The sequence below is a fragment of the Bolinopsis microptera genome, chromosome 7 (genome assembly GCF_026151205.1).
Source record: "Bolinopsis microptera isolate Bmic1 chromosome 7, MBARI_Bmic_1.0, whole genome shotgun sequence".
NCBI lineage: Eukaryota > Metazoa > Ctenophora > Tentaculata > Lobata > Bolinopsidae > Bolinopsis > Bolinopsis microptera.
In genome coordinates, this window is record NC_087078.1 from 19,455,557 (window position 1) to 19,473,458 (window position 17,902).

The 17,902-nt window shown below is 38.7% G+C and overlaps 2 protein-coding genes across 2 annotated transcripts; both read right to left on the minus strand.

Annotated features, from left to right (window-relative positions):
- Positions 1-377: 377 nt before the first annotated feature.
- LOC134819035 (zinc finger protein-like 1) lies at positions 378-5,707 on the minus strand. Its single transcript, XM_063828797.1, has 6 exons — positions 5,546-5,707; positions 5,211-5,411; positions 4,683-4,860; positions 4,302-4,502; positions 2,070-2,205; positions 378-1,229 (listed from the first exon to the last, which is right to left on the minus strand). The coding sequence occupies exons 1-6, from the start codon at positions 5,645-5,647 to the stop codon at positions 1,034-1,036; spliced, it is 1,014 nt and encodes a 337-aa protein (XP_063684867.1). The 5' UTR covers positions 5,648-5,707; the 3' UTR covers positions 378-1,033.
- Positions 5,708-8,408: 2,701 nt separating this feature from the next.
- Positions 8,409-16,884, minus strand: LOC134818801 (uncharacterized). Its single transcript, XM_063828446.1, has 5 exons — positions 16,769-16,884; positions 16,576-16,648; positions 16,231-16,356; positions 9,067-9,174; positions 8,409-8,764 (listed from the first exon to the last, which is right to left on the minus strand). The coding sequence occupies exons 1-5, from the start codon at positions 16,842-16,844 to the stop codon at positions 8,695-8,697; spliced, it is 453 nt and encodes a 150-aa protein (XP_063684516.1). The 5' UTR covers positions 16,845-16,884; the 3' UTR covers positions 8,409-8,694.
- Positions 16,885-17,902: the final 1,018 nt, after the last annotated feature.

The window sequence follows — 17,902 nt, forward strand, 5'->3', positions numbered from 1 at the left end:
AAGAGGAAATATAAGTTCTAACCTGGTCTAGTCTGACTGGAAGCGGACCCAACAGGGCATATGTGAAGTGACCTGGTAGTGAGGAGCTTAGCTGTGCTCAGAGCCTTGTTTCGGGCAGCAGATATCATGTTTACACCTATAGATGGGAACATCAAGATTTGTGGAAATTAGTATCTGATTAAATTTCGGTTTAAATGGTAAAATAACGGATAAATGATGAAGTTTAATCTTTTGATAGCAAAAAGCGCTTGCGAGGTCAGTCTTGAAGAGTTAATCACTTTCGGTCGGTGATCTGTGTATTTTTAGTAAGAAACAACCATGATATACCTACATACTTCAAGTGACCGTAGTTAAGATAAAAATGACACGAAAGGAAATTTAAATAAGTTTCGTTCTGAATTAAATACATGCCACCACAGAAGTTTAGAAACTAAAATAATAAGGATTTACAATTCGTTTAACAGCTCAACTGGAAACAATAAAATGTAAGTCAATGCTAATATCTGAAAGCTAATGCACATTTTTTCTTAATTACTGTAAATTGTTAAATCGTTTAGATTAAAATAACTTATTATTTTACAACATTGTAAGCTACCAATTTACAAGCAATAAAACTTTCAAAATTCAAAAAAGTTTTTGTCATGACTAAGCTAAATTTGAAAATCTAGCAATGTGAACCCATGTTAAAATTAACATTATACCTTTACAATTTGCGAATCTACTGAATCTTTGATGGCAAAAATAAAAAATTATCCTGTCTAACAGACGTCTGCCAAAAATCATAAATTAAGATCAACAAAATATTTTTTAAATTGTAGGTTTATACATGCTGCATGCAACATTCTCAAGCAATAAAATCAAAAGCAAAAAAAAACAAAAGAGAAAAAAATCAATATATCCTAGCTTAAAACTTACTTAAAATTTCTCACCCCATTCCATAAATTTCATCAATCATGCACTCATTACTCAACCTATATTATCAAGGGATCCATTTTTACCACAATCGACAAAAATGTTAAACTCCAAACATTCTCTATTTAGGATTTATCTGGACCTTGTTATCGTGTCCCAGATGTACGAACGGATCATTAGTAGCATGGTCATTAGTTACACGTGTCAACATCAGAATGCACGTTAGAAGGACAATTACACCGATAATAAATAAGATAATCCAGCGCCGCAAGTTTGCAGATAAGGGATCATCTCTATCTTTGCTTATTGAGTGCAATCTGAAATGAGTCATAACGTTAAAGCTGTAGAATATTTCCCTTGTAGATGTTTTCTATCTTTACAATAATCTGGGTCATATTGACAACTTCAAATCACAGAGGGATTTTATTTTACAAATAGTGATTATGTTTTCTATCGTTTCTACACTCTACAGTGGTCACGTGATTTAAACAAGAGGATGGCGTGTTTAAGGGGGCCGGGGTCTTTAACTGAACCCCCGGCCCCATTTACCTAAACCCCCCGGCCCCATTAACCTAAACCCCCGGCCCCATTAACCTGAACCCCCCGGCCCCATTAACCTGAACCCCTCGGCCCCATTAACCTAAACCCCCCGGCCCCATTAACCTGAACCCCCCGGCCCCATTAACCTTAACCCCCCTTTTTAAGAAAGGGGAAAAGGTCGATTGCTGCCAACTATCGACCGGTATCTCTAACATCCATCCTCATAAAGATGTTCGAGACCAGCACGGCTTTCAAGCTGTCTTACTCAACTTCTTCACCACGTCCAAGACATCATGGATCTTCATACCGTCCCCGACACCCCTCCTACCCCTGGATATACAGGGGCTAATGGCAATTCAATCTTGGAATGGGCTGTGAGCAAGACATGATAACGGAGACACCAGTGGTGGAGACACAATATGTCTTGGCCTGGGCGTGCTAGCCCGAAACGAACCCAAGGTAGGTAGGCCCCATTTACCTGAACCCCACCCCGGCCCCATTAACCTGAACCCCCTGGCCCCATTAACCTGAACCCCCGGCCCCCTTTACCTGAACCACCCAGCCGCCTTTACCTGAACCCCCGGCCCCTTTACCTGACCCCCCCTCGGCCCCTTTACCTGAACCAACGAGTTAGCCACTCTCTCAAACTCCTCCGCCTGTATTTGTCTTCATCGCAATCAAACGCAGACACGCTAGGTCTCGTGGGCTCTGCGTCGCGCGTGTCTACCACCATGTTCTTACGATCGTAGGACCCTGAATAAAATTGTAGTCATACCAGTGAATAATACCAGCGTCCTTATTTCAATATACAAAAATAAGTTTTACACTTCCCATTCTAGAGGGTTTATAATTACGTTGAGATCGTGAAACGTAATCCAGTGAATTATATACTACCAACAGGTATCTTGCTATCCTAAACACTGACCAGAAACAGGAGTAACAACCCCAACAGGTATCTTGCTATCCTAAACACTGACCAGAAACAGGAGTAACAACCCCAACAGGTATCTTGCTATCCTAAACACTGACCAGAAACAGGAGTAACAACCCCAACAGGTATCTTGCTATCCTAAACACTGACCAGAAACAGGAGTAACAACCCCAACAGGTATCTTGCTATCCTAAACACTGACCAGAAACAGGAGTAACAACCCCAACAGGTATCTTGCTATCCTAAACACTGACCAAAAAAAGGAGTAACAACCCCAACAGGTATCTTGCTATCCTAAACACTGACCAGAAACAGGAGTAACAACCCCAACAGGTATCTTGCTATCCTAAACACTGACCAGAAACAGGAGTAACAACCCCAACAGGTATCTTGCTATCCTAAACACTGACCAGAAACAGGAGTAACAACCCCAACAGGTATCTTGCTATCCTAAACACTGACCAGAAACAGGAGTAACAACCCCAACAGGTATCTTGCTATCCTAAACACTGACCAGAAACAGGAGTAACAACCCCAACAGGTATCTTGCTATCCTAAACACTGACCAGAAACAGGAGTAACAACCCCAACAGGTATCTTGCTATCCTAAACACTGACCAGAAACAGGAGTAACAACCCCAACAGGTATCTTGCTATCCTAAACACTGACCAGAAACAGGAGTAACAACCCCAACAGGTATCTTGCTATCCCAAACACTGACCAGAAACAGGAGTAACAACCCCAACAGGTATCTTGCTATCCTAAACACTGACCAGAAACAGGAGTAACAACCCCAACAGGTATCTTGCTATCCTAAACACTGACCAGAAACAGGAGTAACAACCCCAACAGGTATCTTGCTATCCTAAACACTGACCAAAAAAAGGAGTAACAACCCCAACAGGTATCTTGCTATCCTAAACACTGACCAGAAACAGGAGTAACAACCCCAACAGGTATCTTGCTATCCTAAACACTGACCAGAAACAGGAGTAACAACCCCAACAGGTATCTTGCTATCCTAAACACTGACCAAAAAAAGGAGTAACAACCCCAACAGGTATCTTGCTATCCCAAACACTGACCAGAAACAGGAGTAACAACCCCAACAGGTATCTTGCTATCCTAAACACTGACCAGAAACAGGAGTAACAACCCCAACAGGTATCTTGCTATCCCAAACACTGACCAAAAAAAGGAGTAACAACCCCAACAGGTATCTTGCTATCCTAAACACTGACCAGAAACAGGAGTAACAACCCCAACAGGTATCTTGCTATCCTAAACACTGACCAGAAACAGGAGTAACAACCCCAACAGGTATCTTGCTATCCTAAACACTGACCAAAAAAAGGAGTAACAACCCCAACAGGTATCTTGCTATCCTAAACACTGACCAGAAACAGGAGTAACAACCCCAACAGGTATCTTGCTATCCTAAACACTGACCAGAAACAGGAGTAACAACCCCAACAGGTATCTTGCTATCCTAAACACTGACCAGAAACAGGAGTAACAACCCCAACAGGTATCTTGCTATCCTAAACACTGACCAGAAACAGGGGTAACAACCCCAACAGGTATCTTGCTATCCTAAACACTGACCAGAAACAGGGGTAACAACCCCAACAGGTATCTTGCTATCCTAAACACTGACCAGAAACAGGAGTAACAACCCCAACAGGTATCTTGCTATCCTAAACACTGACCAGAAACAGGAGTAACAACCCCAACAGGTATCTTGCTATCCTAAACACTGACCAGAAACAGGAGTAACAACCCCAACAGGTATCTTGCTATCCTAAACACTGACCAGAAACAGGGGTAACAACCCCAACAGGTATCTTGCTATCCTAAACACTGACCAGAAACAGGAGTAACAACCCCAACAGGTATCTTGCTATCCTAAACACTGACCAGAAACAGGAGTAACAACCCCAACAGGTATCTTGCTATCCTGGCGGGTAACTTTAGTTTGTTCTACAAGGACTGGTTCCACCACGGAGCTAACGGTAGGAGCTGGTTGAGGAGCTGGTTGTGGTACTGGCACTACCGCTGCTGCTGCTGCTGGGGTGGCGGTGGGAGGCTTTGATGTGTGCTCAGGGAAGACTGGAGGTGCTGAGAGGAGAAACGTTTAAGTCAAACTTTAAATAATAGCGGTTAAATCTATTTATCAAGCCTGGCGGGAGCTGATTTACTTAAAACTTAGCAATTTTTAACCAACGATAGCATGGAAATAGGAACTAAGTGAAGCTTGTTTGGCAGTACTAGTATAAATTGGTCACGTGATAAAATAACCAGTTCTGTGGGGAGCAGGAGTGCTAGCGAGCTGAGGAGGGCCTGGAGGACCATTATCCGGGATCCTCTCTCGTACTGGCAAACCTAGCCCTGGTCTGGCCCAAGTTTCTGTCGCAAGGGACTTCCGCAGCGCTTCAGCAATTGGGGATTTGTTACTGGCATCAGGAAATATCCCCTCCTGGAAAGTAGGAGTAGTAGTAGCGGTATTAAATTGAAAGTAAATTTAAAATAGTACTTAAAATGAATTAACACTTTATATAAAAAGGTTGCTCATATTATGTACATTGAAAGCACAGGACCAAACTTGTCAAGTTTAAGGATGCCTAAACTAAATTCTAAAAACCTTTTCAATAGAAACTGATAGTAAGGTTTCAAGGTGTTAGTAAAGTGTTAGTAAAGTGTTAGTAAAGTGTTAGTAAAGTGTTAGTAAAGTGATAGTAAAGTGTTAGTAAAGTGTTAGTAAAGTGTTAGTAAAGTGTTAGTAAAGTGTTAGTAAAGTGTTAGTAAAGTGTTAAACTGATAACCTACCTGGCAAGTAAGACAAGTGTAGCTAGCAGGGGCGGTGGTGGGAGGTAGGGACTGAGCGTGGTTAGTGAGACAGTGTTTGTGGTACACATGGAGACAGGAGAGACGGACTGTAGGGTGCTCGTTAAGTAGCGTGTTACAGAGTCTACACTGGGGCACGTACTCGGAGTCTTGCAGCCACTTTAGGTATGTTTGGACTATACACTGGAGGGTTTTTGGTTGTGGTTATTTGGTGGTTATTTTACAACTGTAGATTGTTCATAAGATAATATGTCAAGAATATTAAAGAAGAATATATTAGATTTCTGACGATTAAATTTAAAACTATCAACTCTTACCTGAGCATGATTAGAGAGGAGGCAACTGTCACAAACATTAACCCTGTGTTCAAAACAGAAAAGATTGGTTACTTTCTTTAAGGGGCATTTACATAGTCCCATTCCTAAAAAGAATAAAGCAAATTACATTTTATATACATAATACAATTGTGCACTTATTAAGATAATACATACCACATAATCATTAATCACGATAGCCTGACATAATCAAGGAATTTTAGGTGGAAGCTCAATTGGACGTGGCATGAAATTTAGATTCGATTTTCATACTTCAATACTGTACGAGACACTATGTTCTCACAAAGCAGTAGTTTATCACGCCATATAGTGTCCATGACATTTACACGCAATGTTAAATTCTCTGCACACTATAAAATTGTGAAAAGTTGATAATCGGCCAGTAACGCACTACGTTCATTATAAAGAATAACGTAGAAAATACGATTCAACTATTCAGACCAGGAATCTAGAACAATTTCTGCCTGCTTTTACATCCCGTAGTACAATCAATTTAAAGTCCGATTCAAAGCATATTACGAGGAGGTAACAAAGCATATTACGAGGAGGTAACAAAGCATATTACGAGGAGGTAACAAAGCATATTACGAGGAGGTAACAAAGCATATTACGAGGAGGTGACAAAGCATATTACGAGGAGGTAACAAAGCATATTACGAGGAGGTAACAAAGCATATTACGAGGAGGTAACAAAGCATATTACGAGGAGGTAACAAAGCATATTACGAGGAGGTAACAAAGCATATTACGAGGAGGTAACAAAGCATATTACGAGGAGGTAACAAAGCATATTACGAGGAGGTAACAAAGCATATTACGAGGAGGTAACAAAGCATATTACGAGGAGGTAACAAAGCATATTACGAGGAGGTGACAAAGCATATTACGAGGAGGTAACAAAGCATATTACGAGGAGGTAACAAAGCATATTACGAGGAGGTAACAAAGCATATTACGAGGAGGTAACAAAGCATATTACGAGGAGGTAACAAAGCATATTACGAGGAGGTAACAAAGCATATTACGAGGAGGTAACAAAGCATATTACTAGGAGGTAACAAAGCATATTACTAGGAGGTAACAAAGCATATTACGAGGAGGTAACAAAGCATATTACGAGGAGGTAACAAAGCATATTACTAGGAGGTAACAAAGCATATTACGAGGAGGTAACAAAGCATATTACGAGGAGGTAACAAAGCATATTACGAGGAGGTAACAAAGCATATTACTAGGAGGTAACAAAGCATATTACGAGGAGGTAACAAAGCATATTACGAGGAGGTAACAAAGCATATTACGAGGAGGTAACAAAGCATATTACGAGGAGGTAACAAAGCATATTACTAGGAGGTAACAAAGCATATTACGAGGAGGTAACAAATCATATTACGAGGAGGTAACAAAGCATATTACGAGGAGGTAACAAAGCATATTACTAGGAGGTAACAAAGCATATTACGAGGAGGTAACAAAGCATATTACGAGGAGGTAACAAAGCATATTACGAGGAGGTAACAAATCATATTACGAGGAGGTAACAAAGCATATTACGAGGAGGTAACAGAGCATATTACGAGGAGGTAACAGAGCATATTACGAGGAGGTAACAAAGTACGGTATGGCCCCCCCCCCCCACCATATTACGGTAACGTGCTGCCAATGATCATATAAGGAATAATTATTGGTGCATTATCTCACATCTCTTATAAAATAAGACTGCAAATTGCAGAATAAGCAGATTCGTTCTTTAAAGGTCAAACCCCAGAAATGTGAATTCACCATGACAAAGAAACTGGGGATTAAAGTTATTAGTTAACACAATTTTTTAATTTTAATTTGAAACTAAGACAATAATATATCAGGGTACACATAATCTAGAAAAGAAGATCACAAATCAATAAATAATATCAAATGACTATAAATATTTGTGCAGCAACGTGATACGTTTATCATTGGTATATGAACATCAAATGTGATCAAGTGAACAAAATGGATAATTATAGATAATTATAGATAAGATCTCAATCGAACAAAATTAAATTCCACACTCAATCACACGATCAAACCCAGATCACTAGCACAACCAAATAAATACAAATTTAAAATGTTTCAGTTAAGATTCTAGATTCATAATATTTATTCTATATTTTTTTATCTTGTAGAGTTATATTATTCCTGATCCAACGTCATTCAATTTTACATATTTAATTTAAACAAAATGTTGATTACAATTTTTAAAAATCAAATAATTTTTAAGATTTACCCATTAGATACATCTAAATTACATATTATAATACATCCATCTAAGGAAACTAGGAAGCACTTGGATATAACTATGTGCTATGCTCTACCTTACAAGACTTTTTTGTGGCGGACCAATTTGCGACGACCGAAATTTTGGCGGTCCGAAAATATGGCGAAATTGAACAAAAACCGTCACATTTCGGACGTCACAGAAAATAAGGGTATTTTTCATCATTTTTTGTGACAGTAAGCAGTAAGGAAATTTCTGATATTCGGTAAAATCATGTTCAAACTTAGTCTGTATTAAGACTGTAAGACTTTCATGTTAGCACATACATGTATTTTAATGCAAATTTAAATTGTATTGCTTGACATTCAATTCGTCATTGATGTGGTGATAATTTGTCCCAAGATGCCAGAATTTATTAATTTATTTTACTTGATATTACTTTTTAGAAACAAAATAAAGCAGTGAGGGCACAGTCATTGAAATAAGCTAAAAGATAATGCGACGGATTCTATTACGACGACCGAAATTTTGACGGTCCGAAAATATGGCGAAATTTTCGGAAAACCGCCACATTTCGTACGTTATAAATATGTCTTGTAAGGTAATTTTACATATTTACAGCACGCAATAGCTATTGCTGATTGGGTAAAGATATTGAAAGACAACATAGAGGAATTGCTCGCGACCAGCACGATTTTTATAAAAATAGTTCATTATTCTTTATATTAATCAGTGAGAAGAGACTTTTTAGATCGATATCGAAATTCATCCAGTCATCTTTATGATCATTCAAGTTCAACCAGGAGCTCAAACTGTCAATTATGCCAAAGTTTAAGTTTAGTAATTATTTAATTATAGCTTCGTACCAGGACCCTCAAGCAGCTATGTCGTCAATCTGTCTTGTATAGGGAAGATTGCCAGAACCCTGTGGAGGTGCCGATCCCCTGAAGTAGGATAGTTTAAATGTGGTGTTAATATAACCGCGATAAATATAATGCACTTTGTAGTATTATTTAATTATATGACATTTAAACCGTGAATTGTAAACATTTAAAAAAATTAAAAAGATGAAATGATGGTTATGGCGGTATTGTTGGGAAACATTATAAGAGATCAGAAGAGATCAAATGAAATGATTAACAAAACTGGATCTAACTCAACAGCATATATATATATAACTCTAAAACTCTGGTCACAAGAGCAACTGCCTAAACTCAACAGCAACAATTTAGAAACATTGTCTTACTTAGGACCGATAGTAAGAACCATGTAGCACATTCCAGCGAGTACAAAGCCAAGAGATCCGACATAGCTTGTGGTTGAACCACATATGACTGGGCCAGGAATACACATTCTGAAATTGAGAGTGTTACAGGTATTAAAATTATTAGATGTGTGACTACTTGAAAAAATTGATTCTGCTTATTTGGTTCACAGGTTTTTCCTAGACTTTTTGTTCGAACTTTAGCTTTCTGTACAAGATTTTTTGTTATCTTAGAATTAATTCCGCATTTATATTATTCCCACTCTCGACTCCTTGCTAGCAGTCCGGTTAATTTAGTACCTCTAGGTAACTTCTCATTTAATCATGAGGACTTATTAAAGAACATCTCACCCTCTACTTGAAAAAATTGATTCTGCTTATTTGGTTCACAGGTTTTTCCTAGACTTTTTGTTCGAACTTTAGCTTTCTGTACAAGATTTTTTGTTATCTTAGAATTAATTCCGCATTTATATTATTCCCACTCTCGACTCCTTGCTAGCAGTCCGGTTAATTTAGTACCTCTAGGTAACTTCTCATTTAATCATGAGGACTTATTAAAGAACATCTCACCCTCTAAGAAAACTCCGTTTGAAGATATTTTGTATTATTATCTATGTCATAAATTTTGCTTGTGTTTGAATTCTGTCACTTTTTAACTGTTTCTAGTATTTGTTATTTTCGGACGATTTCTGCACTTTTTCACTGGGTCATCTTCATATTTTCTGGGATGGAGACGACGCATATCAGCATTTAAGGAAGAGTTACTTCATTAGACTCTTCTGGTCAAGGTTTGTAATCACCTTCTTCACTCACTATTTGGATGTGACTTTATCACTCCCACTCTCGTTACTTCTCCTCATACCTTTTACGCTTGTTCATTTTTATTTTGAACTGCACATTTACGTGTAACTGTTAAGCATTGCCTGCCACACTACCCGTTCATAGCGTTTATCTTTATAATTAATTTCTACTTGGGAATTTATATCACAGATTTTCTACCACTTGATTCATTTTAACATTTACTTACTCACCAAGGAGAACTTATTACATTCATGGCAGTTATTCATCAACTGTATCACCTGATTAAACACGTGGGGCCACCTCCTGCCTTCCCTTATTATACCAACACGAGTCGCGATCTGGCCTCTTCGCCTAAACCGGTAGATCATCATTTGTCATGGCTTCTACCCTTCTCTTAACTCTTTGACTATGAGTCTTCTTGTTAGACATTACCTTTTCATAATTATACCTCCTTGATTCATCTTTGCTAAAAACAAGTTGAAATTTTTTTATTTTTATTAACTTATTGCTTATTCCCCTCCTCTATACTTTACAGATTACTATACTTTTTACTTTTACCCGTCCTCTATTTGTTAACATTTCAGCGATTTAACATGAATAAGAATCAAACCTCTGCAATCAATGTAAACAGGCAACTTATACAATTCCTCCAACTAAATTGTCACAAATCTCTGGTTCCCACATCCTTCCTTGGACCCGAACTTCTTGCCTCAGCTCCATTCATTGCCATAATTAGCGAACCTCCGCTCAAACGCAAAGACTCCAAATTAGATGGTTTCCACCACCAACACTCGGCGTTCTACTCGACTAAAACAGGAGCTCCACGAGCAGCCATTATAACATCTACCAACTTCGCCCCTATATCTTCAACACTTCATAGATTCTCCAACAGAGACATGATCACAGTGCGGTTCGACAACCTAGTAGTTTCATCCATATATTGGCATCCTGACAACAAAACTCTCCCGGAGGAACTCCCATCGCTGATAGATTGGTGTCGGGACAACTCCATGAAACTGGTCATAGGCGGAGACTTCAACGCCCACCACGAACTATGGAAAAGCAACAAAACCTCACCGAAAGGTCGCATTATAAGTGACCTAATTAACAATAAGAATCTGATACTTCTCAACATTGGATCGGAGCCCACTTGGTGCAGCCGTGGCCTTAACAGCATCATTGACCTGACTCTTTCTTCTTCAAACATTTCGGCTGATATTGCAGAATGGAAAGTATCTGATAAGAACATGTACTCCGACCATAAGCTGATTACTTTCACACTCAATCAATCGAAACAAGGTAAAAGATTCAGACCAACGACAAAGAAAACTTGCATAGATTATGATAAGCTCCGAATAGAACTGACCCCCCAACTTCAAAATGTGGACTGGAATCATCATGCAGACAACCTGGACGAACTCAATTACAAGGCTTCATCCCTCCATCAGTCCATCTCCGAAAGCATCGAAAAATCCACCTCAAAAATATACTATAAAGCAAAAATATCAGAAGCAGAATGGTGGAATGAAGAGATTCAAGAAAACAGAGACAAACTGTTAGAGGCCAACTCAAATTTTGAAGACGACAAAGACTCAATCGAATTGTACGAACATCTAAAAGATGCCCAATCTACTTACAGTAAATCAATTCGTAGGGGTAAATTCCAATCGTACCAAAACTTCTGTTCTTCACGGAACAGGGCTGAATCGTCCAAACTCATCAAGCAGCTACAAAATCCGCTACACAGCGTTCGGTTCAGTTGTCCGAGTATCACTAACGAAAATAACGAGCACTTCTCGAGTGACAGTGATGCTCTAAAGTTTATGGTCGATACACTCGCACCCGGCACATCCTTCAAGGATTCTGAAGACATCCCTAGGAGCGATTATGTAGGATTACCAATCGACTTCGAAGAATATATCGCTCTTGTTAGGGAGGTGGAACAAATATGTTCCAATTCTCGTATCAAAGAACTAATGAAGAACACAAACACGAAGTCAGCCCCAGGACCAGATGACATATCCTACAAAATTCTTGAGCACTGTTGGGATATGCTAGAAGTGCCTGTAAAATATATCTTCATGGACTGCTTTCTTCTGGGGGCCATCCCAGATATCTGGCTATCATCCTCGGGAATTTTCATTCCTAAACCTGGTATAAAAGAACATGTAAGTCCCAAATCTTATCGCACTATCAACCTTTCTCCTTGTATACTAAAATGCCTGGAAAGATTAATCATATGGCATCTTGAAATTGATCTGGACCTGGAATCCTACCTTCACCATAGTCAATATGGGTTTAGGAGAGGGAAATCATGTGACCACGCGATTAGCAGTCTGGTACATAAGATCGAACAGTCCTTAGTAGACAGGGGGATTACTGTGGGTATCTTCATAGACATATCTGGAGCATTCGACAACGTTTCAACAGAGTACATCCTCAAAGTGCTACGGAACTCTCCGGTATCAAAATCAGTTTACAACCTAATAAAGTACCTCCTTTCCAACCGGAGAGTGACGTATACACTTGGCAAAGCGATCATTATAAGACTGCTACTTAAAGGTTTTGCTCAAGGAGGACGTCTAGGCCCAACTCTTTGGAACTTAGTAGTCGACCTCCTACTGAAGAGGATTAGTATTGAGGAATTTATTCAGGCATTCGCTGACGACATTGCATCCCTTATATCCGGCACAGAGATAACTGACATCAGACAAAGGGCGCAATCAGTTGTACGGACAATTGAAACTTGGTGTACGGAAGCGGGTCTCCAAATAAATACACAAAAGTCAAAGGTCGTAATATTCACGCACCGACATAATGTATCTTTGGACCAACCAATACTGTACCAGGGGACCCCCCTTCCAGTTACAACTACGGTTAAATACCTAGGAGTGCACCTAGACTCCAAACTGTCGTGGATTACCCACTTGGAAAAAAAGATAACTGCGGCCAACATCCAACAAGCAGCGATCAAGAAAACTACGGCAAGGAATTGGGGCCTTAACCCAACAACCCTCAGATGGATATATAAATGCGTGACAAGGCCAACGATCACTTATGGAAGTCTCTTCTGGGCCAATTCTGCCATGCAGAACAAGAGCATGAATAACAAGTTAACTAAAGTCTTCAACACGGCAGCCAGATCTATAACAGGAACATCTAAGTGTTCGCCACTCACTAGCACAACTTCTATAGCAAATATTGAACCGGTTAACCTTAGCGTAAAAAGAACGGCTTTCTTGACTTTAAACCGGATACAGTCATCAAGCCCTTATATATAGAAGCTTTACCACCCAAAGGCAAATTCACTCCCCACTCTAAGTTTGGAAAGGACCTTCAGCAGAATATCTTTGACCAAAACCTACCATTTGAATCGGTGGACAGAACCATTAAACCATTCTATAATATAGACAGGCAATTCACCGTCGATACCTCACCCAATATCGACATGTCGGATTTCTACGACCTACCCTTCTGCTCCCTAGTTTTTACGGACGGATCAAAAACTTCAGAGGGTAAAACTGGATCCGGCTGGGCCATCTTCCACTGTCAAAATCCGGCAGAGCCCAACTGTGGAAAGATCCGGATATCAGACCATTCAACTGTATTCCAAGCCGAAATGTTTGCAATCTGTGCAGCTACACTTAACCTGCTTGATAACCCGGACTTTATCAATCGGAACATTCATTTCTTCAGCGACAGCATGAGCTCTCTCCATGCGCTGTCAAACCATTATCCCACTTCAACTATGACAATAGACACCATAAAAGCCTTGAACTCCCTAGGTTTGAAATCAAAGATAACGCTTCACTGGGTAAGAGGCCACACAGGGGTAACGGGAAACGAACTCGCGGACAGCCTGGCAAAAGAAGCCACCAGTCTTGATAGTGTAGGACAGGTTACCCCCGTTCCGTACTCCAGCTTCAAAGCCAAACTCAAAAGTTGGTCTTTCGCCCAAAGCAAATCATCTTTAGAAGCATCACCCTCCACTAATAAGCTTCATAAGCTAGTTGTCTCCCTCCATAAGAAAGAATCATTATCCACCATCACAGAAATGACAACAGCGGACCTTCATAAACTTACCAACATACTTTCTAACAGAGCACCTCTATACTCATTTTTGTTTAAAATAAAAAAGAAACCTACAGATATCTGTCCTCGATGCCATCTAGAACCAGAAGACAATGTCCATTTTCTTTGTAATTGCCCATTTTTATTCACCTTACGAAGCGCTACCTTTGGTTTTCCAGTTCTTAAAATTAATGACCTTGTCAAAATAAAATCCTTTAAATTATTATCATTCATTAAAAAAAGCGAAATTTTCCTTAGACAATACGTACAATGATTTACATTACTATACAATTATTTCTATTGCTAATTCTTGAGGGTCCGATTAACTATTTTTCATACCGTAACTACATTATACTGTAGCCTTCCGTTTTTTACAATTTAGGATTTTTTTCACTTCACTCAGGATACATTACTTATAAACCCCTCCGGGATAGAATAAGATTATGATAATCCCGGCTCCCGCTAAATAGATTCTGATAATCCCGCCTCCCGCTGTTAGTTTTTTCCCGCTGAATAAATAACCCCGGCACAACTTCTATAATCCCGCCCCGCTAATTTGGCTCAACAAGATTTGTTTTGTTTTGATATTCCATGAGAATTTCAACTGCGCACTGTCACGTGTTTTGATGACGTGTATCACGTGACTAACTACTACGACGCGCATTGGTAAAAAATGTCACGTGACCTATGGCTTAACGTAAGAACTATAAATACACTTGATCTACGTATCGGTCTAATTGCAGGCGCTGGCAAAACTCCAGCACACTGCTTACATTACTTAAACTCTTACATTAATAGGACCAGTTCCAGAACTTGTCTCGACGGTTACATTTGATTTTGTCCGGTTAATTTTGTCGTGTTTGATATAAGCCATGTATTATAGTCGTCTACTTTGATGAACTTCATGACACGATATCATTATTAGCTCCACCTTTTATCGCTTGCCAGGCTTAACTCGACGCCCCTTTATATCGATATTCATATTCATTCAACGTACTTCTGACTGAGGAATAATGTTTAGATATAACGCCAATTTCAAATGTCATAGTACCTTAGTTGTATTTATTTCAATTTGGTAGTCCCCAATTCCATTTCATATTTTCCATACTGATCTCATATGGCTAGAATTAAGAGTAAAATGTCAAATTTGTTGGTCCTAGCACTAACCCGGAGGGGTTTATAACACATAACACCGGCACGCTTAAGTTATATTAAAATAACCCCTCGTGCTAAAGCACGTCGGGGTTATTTTCATAATAATCCCTCGTGCTTCGCACTCGAAATTATTATAAATTTTTCCCGCGCGTCGCGGGAAAAATTGAAATATAATCCCTGCGCATGCCGGGGTTATGTGTGTTATATTCACTTATGATACATTGCAATTAATATTCCATCATACACTTCTTTTACTCAATGTACTTCTTCTTCATTAAAAAAAAAATCAAATAAAAAATCAAAATAAAAATAAATATCTTCAAGCTACGCTACTCTACACACGATAAAACACGTTAGCCCATAAATAACACGCTTTAGAAATTATCATCACAGGACAACATGACACCTAAAACTTTGAACATAACACGAGGAAACATGGACAAAACTGAACAAGAACCACATTCGAAGACTGAAACATCTGAATGACTCTGCAACCCAGGAATCCACTACTCAGTTATCATCGCTAAATGATCGGTTTGGTATCGACGTTACATACTTTATTATTTTTTTTTTTAAAAAGAAAAAGAGGCTGATTTTAGTTTGTTTTTTTTTTTTTTTTTTTTTTTTTTTTTTTTCTTCCTTCAAAACATTCCAGTACATTGTGCAGAAAGTTGGAGATGAAGCCGTAGTACGTACATGTAGCATTCTACTGGATCGAACTTGCAGAGTGTGGTTTCCTTCAAACTGGGCCGCGCGTTTATATAAACATACACGGCGCAGATCGACTGGAGGAGATTGCACTATGTAGGCTCCGGTGTAATGTGATATGTATGTACTACGGCTTTACAAATTTTGGAAGCATGTAAGGATATATATCTGATACCTATCGTATATACTAAAAATACTCTAGCACAATTGTAACTGCAGTTTCACAGAACTCTAAATGCTTAATGAACACTCTTGCAGGTACCACCCGTATTCACACTCAGACCTGAGTTTAGTCATTTCCCGATACGAGATTGGGGACGGGTTCTATAAACAAACACTTGAAAAAATTACGTACAAGTATGAAGTATATTTAGAACTCAATTATTTTCCTATTTAATTGCTGTAACTTACGCAAAGTAGAAGAACATTTTCATCCAAGGCTTTATCTTGTCAGATTTTTCATTAAGCCATTTTCCTATGTCTAAAAACAAGAAGCACATGGTGGCTTCAAGCATGAGCACACAAATTCCAGCAGCTCTGAAAATAGAATTATAATACAAGAAAGTTTCAAAATTGCATTTCATAATCATATTCAAATATATTTTGACAACTAACTATGATTCAATTTGATTATTCAATTTTGCAACACCATACAACTACAAGATGGACATTCAATACTTCAAATTTATAAAAATCGTGCTTCTTATTGTGGGACTACCTTTCTTGAGTCAAGATCTACACTAAAATAATACTTACATCTGGAATATTCCCATGGCAACACATTTTGCAGAAAAGGAGATAAGGACAAATATACCAGTTATACAGGCAACTGAAAGAAATTAATTTTAGATTTGATTACTAATGAGTTTTGAGAACAACAAACTTTCCTTTTTCAATGAAGTTTACTTACTACCAGATCGTTCAGGAATAGCACAAATAATAGACTTACGGAGAGCGCCAAGAGTAGAGACACCTTTGGCTAAATTTCTGATCCAAAAAGTGCCCCCTTCAGCCTCCTCAGCCATGTGATATCAGTGACCTCTATATCAGTGTACAAATATGTACCTAAATGTGGTAATCAGTTAATTTTGGCATCAATATTAAATTAGTTAAATCACACATTAGTAAAAATTTTTAAAAAATTATTCAAACAATATTATATATACACATACTGTAACAATAACCCTATATAAAAATTCAATAAAAAATCTTAGAAAATTTCATAAAAACCCTTTGTTGTAGTAGTAAAAGTAGCCAATTCAATTTGTTGGCTTTAAATTAATATCTAAATCTGATATCTTAACTATACTACCACTTTTTATCCCTCTTTCTAATTCTCCTCTAAGAGCAATAATTGTCGTTCTTAGTCAAATCTTATTTTTTTCCTGATACAAGTCATCGCTTCACTGTATCTTTGGCCTGATTTTCTAGACATTCTATCAGCTAACTTTTTGAAGAACGTATTTGCTTCTCTTCCCATTCCACCTGTTGTTGATAGGACTATCACACATTAGTAGATCAGTCACAACAATATTTTCTGTTCCTTAGCACAAAACATCATTACTCAGTAAGGCAAAGGTTGCAACTCAAGGATGGAACACACAAGTTGCTAGCACATTGTAGAGGATAAATTCGACCAGGTATAAATTCGTAAGGGGGAAATTAAACACCCTTTACTTAAATGGGGTAACAATACTGATAAGGCCAGGCTTGATATATCAGCAAGAGGAGTGTGGAGCACGTTTGAGAGTACTTTCTTTGACGTGCGTATCTTCAACCCTAAACCGCTTTCATAGATTATGCCACAACTTTACACCCTGCACAAGAACGAGAAGAAAAACCAGTACTGAGTGCAGTGGCGTAACGTAGGGCCCCGCTGACTAAACCAAAGTACTAGCAAAACGGGGGGGGGGGGGGTGGGGGGCGCCAAAATGCATTGTTACGCCACTGATTGAGTGCTACCAGAATTGAACTGAGTGCTACAACCGAGTGCTACGATTGGAGAAAAGATCATTCGTCCCCCTTGTATTTACCACTACAGGAGGAATAGCACATGAAGCCAAGCGTTTTATTAAGAGACTTG